Source organism: Scardinius erythrophthalmus (assembly GCF_964197995.2).
Source record: "Scardinius erythrophthalmus genome assembly, chromosome: 2".
Lineage (NCBI taxonomy): Eukaryota > Metazoa > Chordata > Actinopteri > Cypriniformes > Leuciscidae > Scardinius > Scardinius erythrophthalmus.
The window spans coordinates 4,284,976-4,302,308 of NC_138222.1; the positions used below are offsets into that span (position 1 = coordinate 4,284,976).

At 37.5% G+C, this 17,333-nt stretch overlaps 1 protein-coding gene across 2 annotated transcripts in view; it reads right to left on the reverse strand.

Annotated features, from left to right (window-relative positions):
• csnk2a2a (casein kinase 2, alpha prime polypeptide a) overlaps positions 1-17,195 on the reverse strand; it is a 29,147-nt gene extending 11,952 nt beyond the window's left edge. The window contains exons 1-12 of one of the 2 annotated variants that reach the window (XM_081359621.1): positions 16,297-17,195; positions 14,748-14,859; positions 14,035-14,136; positions 10,851-10,901; positions 9,913-9,972; positions 9,745-9,828; positions 9,542-9,652; positions 8,835-8,936; positions 8,661-8,761; positions 7,579-7,727; positions 6,236-6,323; positions 3,008-5,129 (exon numbers count right to left, since the gene is read on the reverse strand). In XM_081359621.1, the coding sequence (XP_081215747.1) occupies positions 6,250-6,323; positions 7,579-7,727; positions 8,661-8,761; positions 8,835-8,936; positions 9,542-9,652; positions 9,745-9,828; positions 9,913-9,972; positions 10,851-10,901; positions 14,035-14,136; positions 14,748-14,859; positions 16,297-16,397 (1,047 nt within the window). In that variant the 5' untranslated portion in view covers positions 16,398-17,195 and the 3' untranslated portion in view covers positions 3,008-5,129; positions 6,236-6,249. Of the gene's footprint in view, positions 1-3,007; positions 5,130-6,235; positions 6,324-7,578; positions 7,728-8,660; positions 8,762-8,834; positions 8,937-9,541; positions 9,653-9,744; positions 9,829-9,912; positions 9,973-10,850; positions 10,902-14,034; positions 14,137-14,747; positions 14,860-16,296 lie in introns of those variants that run through there. The other variant, XM_081359622.1, reaches the window with a different exon arrangement.
• Between the last annotated feature and the right edge of the window lie 138 nt (positions 17,196-17,333).

Below are 17,333 nucleotides of genomic sequence, written 5' to 3' on the forward strand. Positions count from 1 at the left end.
ATATTCACAATTATTTGTTTAAAATAGAGATTACGATTCTCCCACGATTCTGAATAGACAACTAAAAAAAATTACGGAATTTACTAGAATGCAGTTAATTATAAATAAAAAATTTAATAAATTTTTTAATTTTTGATCGGGTTGAGTGAATGATTCAATGACTCACTCACTTGTTTCATTTCTGGATGATTCAGTGTTTTTGAACGAATCTCTTGAATGAATGATTCAATGACAAACGCATTTTTTAACGGTCACTTGTCGCCACCTACTGGTGTAACGATGTAATGATAAAATTTTTATTTGAAGCGTCAAGTTACTGATTTTGATCGCTACCATCGGCATCAGTGTTTATATCCGACCTATAAACATTTATCTGTGATAATTTTAATTATTGTAAAACAGAAATAATGATACTGTGTGGATACCGTCAAAGGTTTAATAGACATTTGAATCAAGATCTTTTAACGATTAATCGTGCAGCTCTACTGTGCACAGTATGCACATTTTCTGAATGCATGGAATACTGTACATGAAGGATGAAGTACATTAAGCTAAAATGTACAGTATACAGTCAGTACTGTAACGCAATGGGCTTGACTTGACCCGGTTTTCAGTGTTATGACGGGACCGTCGTTTCTTTCTTGATTCATTAGTTGATCAGATTGAACAAATTAGGATAATGCAACTGCTAAAAGTCCTAATTATTTCAATGGGATGTTATGTGCCGATTTAAAAACATACAATGCAGAGATCATCGGACGCAACATCTATTGCATTGCATACTGTTTTAATATACACTAGTATTCCACTCCGAACTCCGGCATACTCGTGAGAAGCTGAAAGATGGTCATGTAGCATTTTAATTGCATTTATAATGTAATGGGCATATTCTATCACGCTAGCTAGTATTTATATTACACACAAGGCGGAACTATATCAGCACTTAATCATATAATCCACCCTGACAGTATTTATATAGGAATTCACTCATGAACCTATGAGCACTTCATTGAGGTTCTTCTACTAGTGAATTCCTTTTTAGTTTCTCTATTATTTATGTATTTATTATTTGCTTCTTGTATTCACGTTAAGCACTGAATGTCTGTGGTATTAGCTTTATACGCAGTAGCAAATGCATTTTTTTCAACTTAGTAGGCCTATAGACCTTATGCGCCAGAGAAACAAGATTTTTTTAATTTTGTCTTTGAACTTCCGCTTTTGTGGAAATATTTCTATGGCATCGCCGTTGAAGAGTAATTAGCTGGTGAAGTGGATTTACTTATTGTAGAGTTAAGGAAAGTTGTCATGGGTATTGTAATGTTTGAAAGCAGATGTCACGAATGTCAGTAGAGAGGGAAGATTTAAAAAAATGAGCGGTTCATTTATAAATTTTGTAAGATCTTACCTTCACGCTGTGGAATTACAAACTGGAAGACAACGAGCGCAGCGCTGAAAAAGGGAGAAAGTCCTCACTGCAGAACATGAAATCCGGGGGAGGAGTTGGATCCAGATCCAACTCCTCCCACCTTACATGTACCTAAACCTACCCATCTCCACCCTGATCCCTAAACCCACCACTAAACCTACCCATCTCCACGCCCTGATCCCTAAACCCACCCCTAAACCTACCCATCTCCACCCCCTGATCCCTAAACCCACCCCTAAACCTACCCATCTCCACGCCCTGATCCCTAAACCCACCCCTAAACCTACCCATCTCCACGCCCTGATCCCTAAACCCACCCCTAAACCTACCCATCTCCACCCCCTGATCCCTAATCCCACCCCTAAACCTACCGATCTCCACCCCGATCCCTAAACCCACCCCTAAACCTACCCATCTCCACCCCCTAATCCCTAAACCCACCCCTAAACTTACCCATCTCCACCCGATCCCTAAACCCACCCCTAAACCTACCCATCTCCACCCGATCCCTAAACCCACCCATCTCCACCCCCTAATCCCTAAACCCACCCCTAAACTTACCCATCTCCACCCCCTGATCCCTAAACCCACCCCTAAACTTACCCATCTCCACCCCCTGATCCCTAAACCTACCCATCTCCACCCCCTGATCCCTAAACCCACCCCTAAACTTACCCATCTCCACCCCCTAATCCCTAAACCCACCCCTAAACCTACCCATCTCCACCCCCTAATCCCTAAACCCACCCCTAAACCTACCGATCTCCACCCCGATCCCTAAACCCACCCCTAAACCTACCCATCTCCACCCCCTGATCCCTAAACCTACCCATCTCCACCCCCTGATCCCTAAACCCACCCCTAAACTTACCCATCTCCACCCCCTAATCCCTAAACCCACCCCTAAACCTACCCATCTCCACCCCCTAATCCCTAAACCCACCCCTAAACTTACCCATCTCCACCCCCTGATACCTAAACCCACCCCTAAACTTACCCATCTCCACCCCCTGATCCCTAAACCCACCCCTAAACCTACCCATCTCCACCCCCTAATCCCTAAACCCACCCCTAAACTTACCCATCTCCACCCCCTGATCCCTAAACCCACCCCTAAACCTACCAATCTCCACCCCTTATATCTGGAGCCAACTCCGCCCCCTGGATCTCATGTACTGCAATGAGGTGATACTGGAAAAAGGGGCGGAGCTTCATAAGGTCACCAGTTCCACAATCTCTTATGAATAAAAAGGAATGGCCTCTTGTCGTCACTTTTTTATTTCTAATCAGGCCTTATGAAGTGCTACTATTGTATTTACAGATAATCAGTGTTCTTCTGAGAGCACCCTTGGTGGTCTTCATTACCCATGCTAATGTGACGTGACACCTTCGTAGGTAACCTCAGCCTTTCGTACCTGTGTAACGCAGTCCAGCTGGCCAGCTTCAACACTGTGCATGTTAAGATTGTGACGGACTCAGGAAGAAAAGTAGGAGGTCATGTGGATGTGCCTTATTTGGGTTCAAAACTCATGTGTTGTGTCATGTTATATGCTTGAAATTACATATCCATTTGTATTTATTATCATTGTCAGTACTGCACGAATATTGCACATTTCACAATAAGTTGCTGTTATCTTATTAAAATTATACACTGAAGACCCTAGAATCATTTTCTGAGTGCTGAATTTTAAGTACAACATATTCAGTTTTTCACTATATTAAAGATATGCCCTTTTACAAAGTCTTGTTTTGTTTTTGGGCTCTACTGGAATAGGAACTCATGCTTGAATTCGTTAAAAAAAAAAATATTTTTCATATATTTGACATTGTTCAGCTCTTCCCAGTAATGCTCCGGGATGCGTTTCCCGTACGACGACGTAACTCACTGCTGAACTACCATCGTACAATGCATCATTGAAGAAATCAACTCGATAGTCACAACTGTTTCCCAAAACCCTAGTCGTAAATTTGTCCCCCTATAATCAATTTTATCTCTTAAATCTCATCTTTGATCACCAAAATTACATATTTAAATGATTTTTGCTTTAAAAAAAAAAAATTCTTCATGCCTTAAAATAGCTCGAATGTAACTCGACACCCTTGCCTTATTTAGTATGCGCGGTTCTATGAATATGCAAATGAGCCCCGCCTCCACTCACTCACTCAGCTCAGAGATCCACTCGTTGACGATCACACATTGATCTGATTGGTTACAAGGTAGTTTGTGACGTCAGAAACACCAGCGATTTCAAAGCGTGTTTTTGAGACTGTCTTTGGTTCACTGCAGTTTTAAGGAGAAAATACTCAGCAATGCTGTCGACTTATGAACTTACACATGGTTTGTCTTAAAGCATATTAAAAACACCACATAGACACATAAACAATATTAAAATCCGGATTTACACCACAGGGGGATTTTAATGAATCCGTTTGAGATAGAATTAATGCCAATTTTTTTTGCAAAAACTTACATGGCATCTGAGTATTATTTCTCACTTTTTTTCCCAGTTACTTTACTTTATTTCCAGATTCAATCATATGCTCGTACTAGAGCACGTACGCATTCTTAAAAAAAACGTGCTTTAAATCTCTTGACAAACTAAAATACATAAATGACATTTATATGTATTCGAAATAAATTATATATATTGTACTGAATGTCCACGTCATGCAAACAACAAACTCAGGTCGAGAGCTGTCGTTCCAATCACACAACTTGACTATGTTGTTTGCGAATGTTCGTTGGAACGATTTTTTCGGGAAACACTGACTCGTTTTAAAAATTCTGATAACGATGGAACTTGCGACATTAGTTGGCTAACGATGCTTTCAGAAACACACCCCTGTTTAGTTCATCTATGAAGCCCCTCCTTCTGAAAAGCACACTGTGCTCTGATTGGTCGGCTGGATCAGTGTGTTGTGATTGGTCGAGCGCTTTGAGTGTGTTTGGGAATTGTCCCGCCCCTCACCATAACTGCCAGTTTCAACACACTACTAACTAACTCAACCAGGCCCCGCCCCTTTATTCTGTGTATTAATTATTATAATGAGGACTATTGTGACGTGTTCGTTTCCGGAAGAAAACTCGAGACTACAATAGATGCGTTTCACAGAGTTCAGAAACACTGACACTGAAATAGAGAATAACTGCCTTTCACGTAGTCATTCACAGCTGATGATGAAAAAAAAACAGGTCAGACTGATTAAAAACAGTTTCATTTAATATATCTTATTTTCAATAAATTGCAGTGAAGCCTCCATACCCGACAATACTATAGTTTATAATCTGAGCTCATATCAGCAGGGCAAGTCATTGAACAACACAATCTTCCAGAACATAATGCAACCAGGATCGGGAGCCTCCATCAATCATCTACAGCCTGAGAATCATGGGGAAAGAGCAGGCATTCTTTCCCTCTCATAACATTATAGCTTAATTCAGTGTTGTTCCAAAAAAGAAATGGAGATGTCCAACTCAAAAGGGGGGGGAATAGGGAAGAAAAAAAAAAACACCAGTTTGGTACCTAGTTAACGATGGCAAGCAGCACTAATACAAAGTGAATGTAGGAGAAGGACTAGAGCCCATTGTGTTCATTCTGTACAAGTCTTGTGTTGCTTAATAACTTCTTGCTCCAGTAAACTGAAGCTTCACACCTGAAAGGCAGCATGTCTCTGCACGACATGTTGAGGTAAAAAGGTTTTCCTAGAAGAAAGATTCTAAATTAATGAATGATATCAGTAAAAAAACAAAAACATTTTAGATAAGATGTAGGGGTGTGCGATATCTATAGTGTATGATAATATCGTGTTGTTTCAGCGATCTGACATTATCAACACTTTACAAAAACACACCTGGCGCACGCGTACACTACACGATTTAGTCTATTAAAATGCATTTTTAATTCCCTCAATATTCAAGATAAGGATTTTAGATTTAAATCATTTTATATAGTTAATCAATATCACACGAAGAGTGCTGTTTTTTCTCCAAATATCAGCATGATTACAAATGTGATATTGGTTTTATACAACATTTCAATAACCAATATTAAATTAAGCAACTTACTTTTTAGACACAACATTGCCTGTTTTTTTCTCCATTTTGCCAACGAAAATAGTTCCAAACAAAACCACAGGACTGATGTGTGTCTCTGAGCAACACGGCTGTTTCATTACCGAATGAACGAATCGTTTGAATGAATGATTCAATGACTCACTACAATGCTTCGTTCTTGAACGAATCAGAAGCTTGAATGAATCTCAAATGACAATGCCACCTACTGGCAGTTTTAATTTCACATTTAAAGTATATTTCATTTCAAAATATTCAACATTTAAAATGTTTAAAACATTATTTATGCATGTGCAAATGAATTCATGTCCCTCTGATCTGCATTAAACTGTGTAAAAGCATCAAATTGCCACTTCAGATGCACATTCAGTGCTTCCTCTGCACTACAAAGATACATTTTGTTGATACTGATTTCATTTGATTGTAACAGCTCAATAGTGTCTTATTATTCTAACTTAATTTATTGATTAAATGTAAGAATTTGACACAAAAGATGATCCATTTAATTAGGTTACAAATGGCTTTCTAAAGGTAAAAATCAATTTAAACCTATTGGAAAAGATGATTTCTGTCACTGCTATGAACTGACCACCACACAGAATATGGAGTCAGATTACCAACACAATAAACACACTCAGCAAAATATTGTCCAATTATTAAGAAAATCTCTGAATATTTCGAGATATCATTTTGTCTCAATATCGCACACCCCTAACCGGATGTTACATCATTCTTACCTGCTTTTAGCCCATCATGTTGTGGTCGAGCTGCTTATTGCCAGAGCGCCTTCTGAGTTTGACAGAGGCTGTCCCTTCAGCACAGGATCTATAGAAGAACGTCAACATCTTTAGGAGACTACAATACTGAAACTAGGGATATATAGGTGATATACAGCGGTTGGACAATGAAAATGAAACACTGTTGGAGGTTTCATGATATATATGTGCCAATCTTCACTGATTTTACATTCCATCATAGCTGTACATAAAATATTGCAATCCACACAATATATATGAGTTTAAAAGAGGACAAATTGTTGGTGGATCAGTGATGTTTTGGGCTGCAATATCATGGCACTCCCTATTTTGCTTGGTCGTGTCAATGGCGAGGATTACTGAGCCGTTCTGGAGAACCATGTGCACCTAATGGTTCAAACATTGTACCCTGAAGGGAGTGTCGTGTACCAGCATGATAATGCACCAATACACAGCAAGACTTGTGGCAGAATGGTTTGATGAACATGAAAGTGAAGTTGAACATCTCCCATGGACTTGCACAGTCACCAGATCTGAATATTATTGAGCCGCTTTGGGGGATTTTGGAGGAGTGAGTCAGAAAACGTTCCTCCATCAGCATTACGTAATGACTTGGCTGCTGTTCCGGAAGAAGAACGGCTCAAAATCCTTCTGGCCACTGTTGAAGGACTTGTATCTGTCATTCCCAAGATGAAATAATGCTGTAAAAGGACGCCCTACAACATACTAATAAATCATTGTGGTTTCACTTTCATTGTCCAACCCTTATATGCTGGTAGCATGTTTAAAAATGGTCTCAACATGATTAATATGACTAATAAATGCAGAAAAAACAATTTCCTAGTGGTTTTCAATGTGTGATTTCACTTGATGCAGGATTATATACACTGACCGGCCAAAAAAAAAAGTGTTTGTTTGGATTTAAATCATTCTTAAGTCTATGATTGGATCATTATTGCAGTGATTATTATGTTTCTATCATGTTATATGTTTGTAACAGTTCTTCTAGCCCTAATTGATGGGTTAGAAGCAACCATGTATGAAGAACATCACAACCATATTCCAGGATGATAATGTCAAGACTCATCAGGCTCAAACTGTGAAAGAATGGTTGTGAGGAGCATGAAGAGTAATTTCCACACATGAATCGGCTCCTTTAACTCATTGAAAGTCTTTGGGATGTTCTGGAGGAGACTTTACAGAGCGCTGGACTCTTGCATTGACAATACAAGATCTTGAACAAATATCGATGCACCTATATCTATTTATACATATATTAACTTGAGAAATGAATAAATCATAGTGAAGAATGTAAGTTGGCTCACAAAAGTAGGGGTGCTCCATGGCTTCTTGGGCAGTCAATCTCTGTTGATGATCGTAACGCAGGAGTTTATCCAGCAAATCCAGAGCTTCTGGGCTCACCAAGTGCTGATTCTCGGGCTGAACAAAGTTCTCCCAGCGCTTGCGTGTCTGCCTGAAGATGTAGGCGATTACAAAATTAAAACAGCTCAGCTTCTCGTTTATAATCGATCTTCATCTTTTAGTCAAGGCTGTTTTCTATGTAAGCTTGTTTCCGCCACAGAATAAAACATTTTAAAATGTAATTGCAATCTCACAATTCCGACTTTATATCACGCAATTCTGACTTTACATTCCACAATTGAAAAATAAAGTCAGAATTGCAAGAATTGTGTGATATAAAGTTGCAATTGCGTGTTATAAAGTGACTCTCTCGCAATTGCGACTTTATATCTCGCAAAGTCTGACATCTTTTCTCACAATTGTGATCGGATATAAACTCAATTGCGAGTTATTAAGTCCATTTCTAAGCAAAAATGACAGTTTATAGCCTATGTCACAATTCTGACCTTATAACGCAATTGCGTGTTATAAAGTCAGAATTATGAGAAATAAACTCGCAATTCTGACTTTTTTTCTCAGAATTGCATGTTTATATCACGCAATTCTGACTTTATAACACACAATTGGGAATTATAAAGTCAGAATTGCATGATATGAAGTCAGAATTGCGAATTTATTTCTCACAATTCTGACTTTATAACAATTGGAACTTTATAAATTCTCACAATTGTGAGTTAAAAAGTCACAAGCACCTTTTTAATTTTTTATTCTGTGGCGGAAACAAGCTTCCATAGTTTTCAGCTAATGTGTGAACAAACCTTTAAATTAAACATTATGTGTTGCTCACTTAATCAAAATCTAGATTGGAGCTTTTTGGAACAGATTTTTTTCTAAAGCAAGCAAAAACAAGATAGTTTATCAAATCAGCCACCCGACTGATTACTGATCATAGCAGATAAATTAATGGTTATCACAGAAATCTAAAATTTCTATATGTGCATCACTAACTCAAAATGTGGCCAATCTAAATAACTAACAGACTCACTGTCCAAGCAGATCTTTGAAGCGCGTGTCCAGCTCGATGCGATACTTGTTCAGGTAGCTGAACAGCTCTTCTGTTCCCAGAACCTTGGCAATTCTGACCAACTACAGCAAAGATTATTCTGTTAGCATAGACTACATACTGCAATAGTATTCACAGAAGAATGATAAGTCATACCTGGTCATAGTTGTCTTGACCATGGAAAAATGGCTCTTTCTGGAAGATCATACTGGCTAACATACAGCCCAAGCTCCACATGTCCAGACTGTAGTCATACATCTGCAAATCATGGAGATTTAACTGCAATGTTTGATGGTAATGTGGGAATATATTGCGTGTTGCACTTTCTCCCATTCATAGTATGAGTGAGGAGAATATGAGTGCACCATCTTTGTAATTCTTAAAGTCCCCCTGTGGTGTAAATCAAGTTTTTAATGTTGTCTATATGTCTATGTGGTGTTTTTAATGTGGTGCTTTAAGACAAACCATGTGTAAATTCATAAGTCGACAGCATTGCTGAGTATTTTCTCCTTAAAACTGCAGTGAACCAAAGACAGTCTCAAAAACACGCTTTGAAATCGCTGGTGTTTCTGACGTCACAAACTACCTTGTAACCAATCAGATCAACGTCTGATCATCAACGAGATGCAGTGAGTGAGTGGAGGCGGGGCTCATTTGCATATTCATAGAACCGCGCATACTAAATGAGGCAAGGGTGTCGAGTTACATTCAAGCTATTTTAAGGTATGACGATTGTTTCGAGAAAAAAAAAAAACGTCTAAATATGTCATTTTGGTGATCAAAGATGAGTTTTAAGGGATACAATTATTGACTTCAGGGGGACTTTAAGTATTTGATATAACATAGCGAAGCACACAACATACCTGATAGTCAACCAGCAGCTCTGGTCCCTTATATGATCTTGAGGCGACCCTAACGTTGTAATCCTGTGCAGGGTGGTAGAACTCAGCAAGACCCCAATCTATAAGCCGCAACTACACCACGTACAAATAAAAAGACACAACAGGTCACCAACACTGATCAACACATTCAAAAGCAAACCCACAATGCTGGTATCACACTTCACCTTTCTCATTTGATGGTCTATCATGACATTGTGAGGTTTGACATCCCGATGCATGATGCCCATGCTATGAGAGTAGTCCAGCGCCTGCAAAGAGACAAAGCACATACGTAACACACTCTCCTGTTGAAAACACATGAGCGTAATCTTATCTTATTTCAGCATGCTCACCTTGAGAAGTTCATACAGGTAAAACCGGATATCAAAGTCTGTTAGTCTCTGATAGAGATCCTAAAAAAGCAGAACAAGATCATGTGAGATATTAAACGGCCCATTTAGACGGATGGATGCATTTATTGACAGAAAACTAATCACTGTTACATAGCTCAACTCAGTCAGTCTTATTATTGGAATCTCTTGTTTTATTGGTTTACCACGAGTAACATGTCTGTACCCAAAAACACTATTCTGTTGCTAACAAGATAATCAGAAAGAGCTTTATTTGTAGTTACAGTAATACAGCATTTTCTTCACCATTCAATGTTTTAAAATGAGTTGCATGCCATTGAGCAACACGAGTCATCCAGCTTTTATTAATATGATATTCTGATTCTCAATCTAGCTTACTGCGATGTTCAACAAGTGCCTCATCACAGCCACTGAACGAACGCACGGAGTAACATTAGCATAACTTGCAACACACTCAAAAGTATTTTTAGTATGATTGTTTTGATCAAGTAAAACAGCGCTGCGTTTCCCCACAGTTTTAAATCGTCAAATTTGCATAATGAATAATTAATTTAATTATTGTATATTTAATGAAATGAAGAAGACTAAAGCTAATCAGGCACGCAAAGTCTTTATAATAAATATTATTTATTGTTCCTCAACACTGTAATTTTATCCCGGTGCTACTTATTTTCCAGAAAATACGGTAATTAAACTATAAACATTTTAAATTACTATATCTCAAACTTATTATTTTATTTGTTTACCCACATGTCATGTGACCTTTAACTGACATCAGAGAACAGTGAATGTGTTGTTAAATTCTTGCAATATTAACTTAAGTCAACAATTTCAGGTCAAAGTGGCTCAGCTGACCAATTTTTGTTGTTGAAAATCCTCAGTTTAACAAGTTTTATAGTTTTAGTAATTGAAAGTGGTACCTTGAAATCCGTGTTATTGATGTACTCAAACACAAGGGCTGGCGTTCTAGACTGTGGAATACCAAAACAGAAATACAAAAAAAAACACTTAAACAGGATAAAAAAAAATTATAACCAATGCAAATTTTAAGCTGGAACGCATACACTCAAAAATAGACACCGCCTGTTGGTTTCCTTGATTAAGCATTTTGACATGAATCAACCCTAATATTATGATTGGACTGCCGAATCTGGAATGGATTTAAATATCATACAACAGTACATATACATTATGCACTATGTACCTCTATCGTCTAGTATGACACGATTCACACGATTCACACTTTATACTACAAAATGACATAGTATAGAGCAAAAATAACACTCATAATGTGTTAGAGCTGAGAATACTAAACTTACTGGTAGATAAAAGCCTTATGAATTTGGCAAAATATTTAACCCTCTGGTGCTGTTCGTTGTATGTTTAGTTTTTTTTCGATTTTTTTTACTTCATCGGAAAGGTACAAAACTTTTCGCTATGTGAAAAAAAAAAAAAAAAAAAAAAAAATCATGGACATGATTCAAAAAGATTAAATGGTCCTGAAAAAAACAGTTACGATTGCTTGCGGTCGGCCGCATTGTAAATGAATGGAAGACGAATTTCGTCTAGTGGAAGCGTTTGGTACTGCACACAAACAAATCTTACTGAAAGCTCATTTTTTGAGATATCAACCTCAAATTTGGACTTGTTTAGATTTATGCCTTTGATTTTCTCACAGTTTTAGAGTAAAACATGATTTGGAAAATATTAATTTAATTTAATTCAGTGCATTTTTTCAAAAGTATAACCTCACACCAGGGCTATTCAATTGGCGGCCCACCAATCATCTCCATCCGGCCGACGGCACCAACCTCCCTCCTCCTCCTCCTCTTTTTCTGGCGGTGTGGCCAATTTAGTTTGATACTCGCTCCGATTGACCTGAGAAACTTTAAACTTTAAATCTCCTAATCACCCTTACAAACATTTACCATGAATGTACTGTAGTAATTCACCATGGGTTGGGCAGAAATGTGCAATATTTATATTGAATACTATGCAGTAATAAATAAATATAGTAAATATATATATTATATAGTATAATAGTAAATATAGTGATTTATATTGCATTAGATTTATTAGGTGGGTAGAGGAATATATAATTAATGTTTGTTATGAAATTATGTCAGTGTCTTTGTAAAGGTGCATATAGTTTTTAACTTGTGTTTAGACATTTTTTATACATTGGGAGTGAGTAGCCTGTGGTTATCAAGTCTCACTGTCAGAATATTTTCATTTAAGCATTACAATTATAAATAAAATAATTATTACTTCTCACCAACATTTATGAGTTTGTATAATTAATTTATTTGTTCCAAGGAAAATAGTAAATTATCAAGTTTTTATTATGGTTTTATTTTTCTGCATACTGTTGGGTACACATTTCCAAGTAAATACCACACTTTTTTAGGGTTACTTTAAATTATTTATTAAAACTGTTATGTTTCAATAAATAAGCTAAACCCTCAAACCAACCCACCGGCCCACCTCAACTTTTCGATTTGATAATCCGGCCCTCGAATGAAGCTAATTGAATAGCCCTGCCTTACACTATATTTTCACTTTACCTTACCTTCTATAAATTTAGTTTAGTTTCACTTTTTTAACTTTTACAAAATAATCTGCCCAAGTGTAATCTTTAAAAAGAGACTTTACGACAGTTTAAGTTGCTCAAAACGTGATTACCAGGTCATAAATGGATCATACATTTTCCATAAATATAATTTAGTACCATAAAATCCCCTAAAAATAAAAAACGTCAAATGAAAAACATTATCGCACTAAAAATATAGTACATTAATTTCATTGAAATTATGAGCAGTGTTTCCCACAGAATTAGATTCTATTTGCGGTGGTGTGGTGTTTGGGGACCGGGGACCGGGGAGGGGTTTAAGTTAAATATATATATATATAATGTTTATATATATCATATATTTTTATTGACAAGTACACATTCCCATTGCCAACACTTAGTGTCAGATAACTTAAAGACTTTTTGTGCCATTGCTACATTCTATGCTATGACTGCTCCACAGACTTTTTGTTGCAAATTTTGCTCACACACAAACCTGGAACTGGACACACACACACACACACAAACTCACAAACTTACTGACACACTCAAACACAGGCTCACACACACTCACACATTCAAAAAGACTCACACACACAGATTCAAACACAGACACACACACACACACACTCAGACCCAAACACAGACTCAGACACACACAGGCTCACACACACACACCAAACTGGACCTGGAGGTGGACACACACAGACTCAGACACACACACACGCACACCTGGAGATTGAGGTGGACAAAAACCAACACACACCAACCTGAACCTGGAGATAATAATAATATCATGTCTAGTCTGGTGGCTGTGATATGAACCTACCAACGTCCGTTGCAATGATTTTTGGAATGACTGATCGCGAGAGGAACAAATTACGTTTTAGTCGCATAACATCGGTTAATGGAAACGCCGTCATTTCGCAATAGTTGTAACGTTAATTGATATTTAGAAAAAAAATCGCAAAAGTTTTGCGCGAATCTGTAATGAAACGCGACCGCGCTTAACATCCAGACAACTTCTCAGAGTTATGTTGAGCAACAGTGTTCATTATACTAACCATTCAACTCCGGATTGATTCTGGAATCTGGGGAATAAGCATTAAGCACCGGCAACAATCCGCCCTCTACATGCTCATGTTTTGATTCAGATCGTGCGGTAAGAGAAGGAGGGGCTAGTCGTGCCTCCATTGTCAGTTTGTGAGAGAGAGGGGGAGCAAGCAGCGCGAATAAAATACAATTTTACCCATATTAAATAGTTAAAAAATCTGAATCAATCCGTGGCGGTCAGCGTTGATATGTGGCGGGCCGCCACAAATTAATGAATGTATGGGAAACCCTGTATGAGCATGAGCAAGAACAGAGGGTTAATAAAACGCTTTGCAAATCGAGTCACAAAATTTGATTGTATCAACATTTCTAGACACAGTTTCTGTGTGGGCCTGCTGATAATATTATATATATGTATTAAAATGATGCAAAAACTATACAGATGGGACTAATTTAGCAAAAACAGAAATAGCCAAATTTACCACAGGATCCTTCACTGTGTCTACAAGACGAATGATGTTGGTTCCTCCTCGTAAGTTCTCCAGAATTTTGATCTCACGCTTAATCTTCTTCTTCTTAACAGGCTTGCAAAGATAAAGAATGCAAATTCAAGGGTTAGCACACACAAAAACAACAATTCCCCAAAAATGAATTTCGCTCATCTGAATGAAGATATTTGTAATAATTCTCTCATAATTTTTGTCCATCCACTGAAAATCTATGCATTCAACATTTTCAATCTAATCAAAAGCCAATCCGTTTCTTAAGCGTTCCATCCCGTTCTGATCCGGTTCAGCCCGTACGGATATGGTTTCATTTCCCACTGTGGGGCTGATCGCTTTATATGAAGAATAGACTTAATATAGTATTTTATTCACATATTCAAATACATAAAGCACATAAATAGGGTAAACTCAGCTATGCATGTTTGCCCCACAAAAACAAACGTCAAAGGTTTTCGTTCACCAAGCAAACACATTTGACTTTGTTTATATTTGAAGTGCTTTATGCATGTGTGTTAATTACACAATTTCAATAGATGGAGAAAAATAGATGTTGTCTGGAACACCTTGAGAGTGAGTATATAATGTATATATAAGTATATGATAACAAAATGTTTATTTTTGGGGTGAGCTATCCCTTTGCTTCTCCCTGATGTTCAGACGTCACACGACGAGAGAGCAGGCGTTCTTACCTTCAGTATTTTAACAACTACTCTGTCGTTGCTGTTGATGTTGATGGCCTCAAACACTTCACTGTATTTGCCTCTTCCGAGCTTCCGTACAAGCTGGTAGTCATCCTGATTGCTGAATCAGAGTAAGCAACATATCAATAAAACTGTGCAAAATGACTTACACACACATTTTAAACAAGCACTGTGGGGTAACACCATGACTTTTTGACATGACGTACCACATTCATGTTTTTGTTGACATGGCAAGCCATTTTACTTTGAATCATTCCCAGGATTAATATGAACAATTCAATTTTCACTCGCTAAAATGATACTTTTTGATATCAGGAATGGGATTCTTACTAGCAACAATAGCAATTTTGATATCAAGAATTAAATTTCAACTCGTAAAAAGTATAATTCTTGAAATCTGTAATTGTATTTTCACTAGTTAAATGTCACCATAGGCTGCCATTCAAATTCAATTGTTGATATCAAGAATTGATTTCATTCTTACTAGTTCAAATTCCAGTTTCACAAATCAGAAATACAATTCTTTACAGGTAAAAATCATTTTTGATATAAATAAATTACTTTGTTAATAGTAAAAATATAAACTCCTGATATCAAGAACTAAATTTTCAGTTGAAATGTTAATTCTTTTGATATCTGTAAATGTATTTCAACATGTAACAATTGTTAATTCTGATATCAGTAATTAGGAGTGTAATTTGACTAGTGACAAATGAAATTATTGATATCAAAAATTAAACTTTTTCCTAGTAGCAATTCAATCGTTGATAATAAGAACAGACATTTTCACCAGTAACCATGTAATTATTGATATCTAAAGATTTTTACTAGCAAGAATTATATTCCTGAAATGTGAAATCGGAATTTCAACTAGTAATAAATCAAATTTTCATATCAACAATTAAATTTGAATGGCTGTCTATGGTGACATTTCACTAGTGAAAATATAATTATAGATTATATATTGTTTTTACTAGAAATTGAATTCTTGATATCAAGAATACTGACTAAATACATTCAAGTGGCTGTGGTAATAAAACAGCATGTACTATGGTACACGAACATGGTAGTCAGTCAAGTACCATGCAATAGTAACACCACAGCACTTTTTCTAGGGATGCACTGATATGAACATTTTGGCCGATACCGATAACGGATAAATCTTTATATCTAACAACCGATATATTGGCGGATAAATCTAAATCCAAATTTTGATTTAATTTCAGAGAGCCTGATTACAAAAACAAAAGTCTCACCATTAAAAGCCATGTCACAAGCACACAATTATAATGTTCTCATCATAGTTTTTATGTAACCGATATTGCACTTTCCTTTTTTGAAGTGATTCCAATCATATTTAAAGCAATTCAAAACCATGATGGTGCATCTGAAGTGTTTTAGCTTAATTATTTATCAGCTTTAATATAACGGCCAAATTTTATCGGGCCGATAACGATGAACATAATATCGGCCGATACCGATATATCGTGCATCCCTAACTTTTTCCAAAATTGCATTCACACTCTCATCTCTGTACCTCCAGCTAGGCACATGTGCTTCATAGTCCCAGTATTCCTTGCTCTTCACAGTGTTGGCATCAGCATACACCCGTGCTTTACTGCTCACCGGACCGGGCATGGCGGGCTTGGCCAGTCGATACGCCTTCTTCCCTCCACCTACAACTACGAGACTCTCCAAACGACTGCAAGTCGACCGTCTCAGTCGTGAAACACTGCAAAAAGTATTGTGGTACCCTAAAACACTGTAGCAAGCCGGTTCAATGCGATCTCTCGCGAGCAATTGTGATTGACAGCTGCTCAGCGGCGGCGCGCATGACCTCGCGCTGACGCTCGCGCCACTAAAAGCCAAAGCAAAAAGCAGAGAGCGTCCGAAACGGTGCAGAAACCGGTTTGTTTTCTGATGGACCGCCAGTTTATTAAAAAAAAACTAAAGTAAGGATTTCATGACCAGCCTAATCAGATGTGTCCGTTTGTAACGTTAAATAAAATTAAAAACAATACCTGTCGAGCCCACCCAATGTAGCTAAGCGGTTAAACGGAACATAAACAGCGCGAAGCAGCCGAATTGATCGATTATCTTGGAGTGCGAACAGCGTTTGATCATCAGTGTTTATTATAATAGTCATTACAGCGGTTCAGCAGCTTCACTTTAAACCCGTTCCCTCTGGATAACGGCGCTAAGCTAGCGATATCGATGGATGGCTTTAATTGGCCACTACCACCTCGACACGCGCGTCTCCAGATATCCGATGAATCTTTAAATTGAGAGTTTTAATTCCTCCCAGTGCTCCAGCAATTACACCCAGTAAGTGATCGAGGGATCCGCTGACAGGTAGGCGGATATCAGCCCTAAGATAGCGAACACTCCTGGCGAATTTTGCTATCGCTTCTTAGATGGAGTCACCGGAAATACTGTGTGGACTTCCGGTGTCTTTTTCAAAATAAAAGCCCCCGAATTGTTGCTGTGTCGCTTTACACTAAACAACAGCAACCGAATGTTTAAAATGTGGAATTCTGAACAGCAGTTTTGCTTTAACAATTATATTTTAATTCT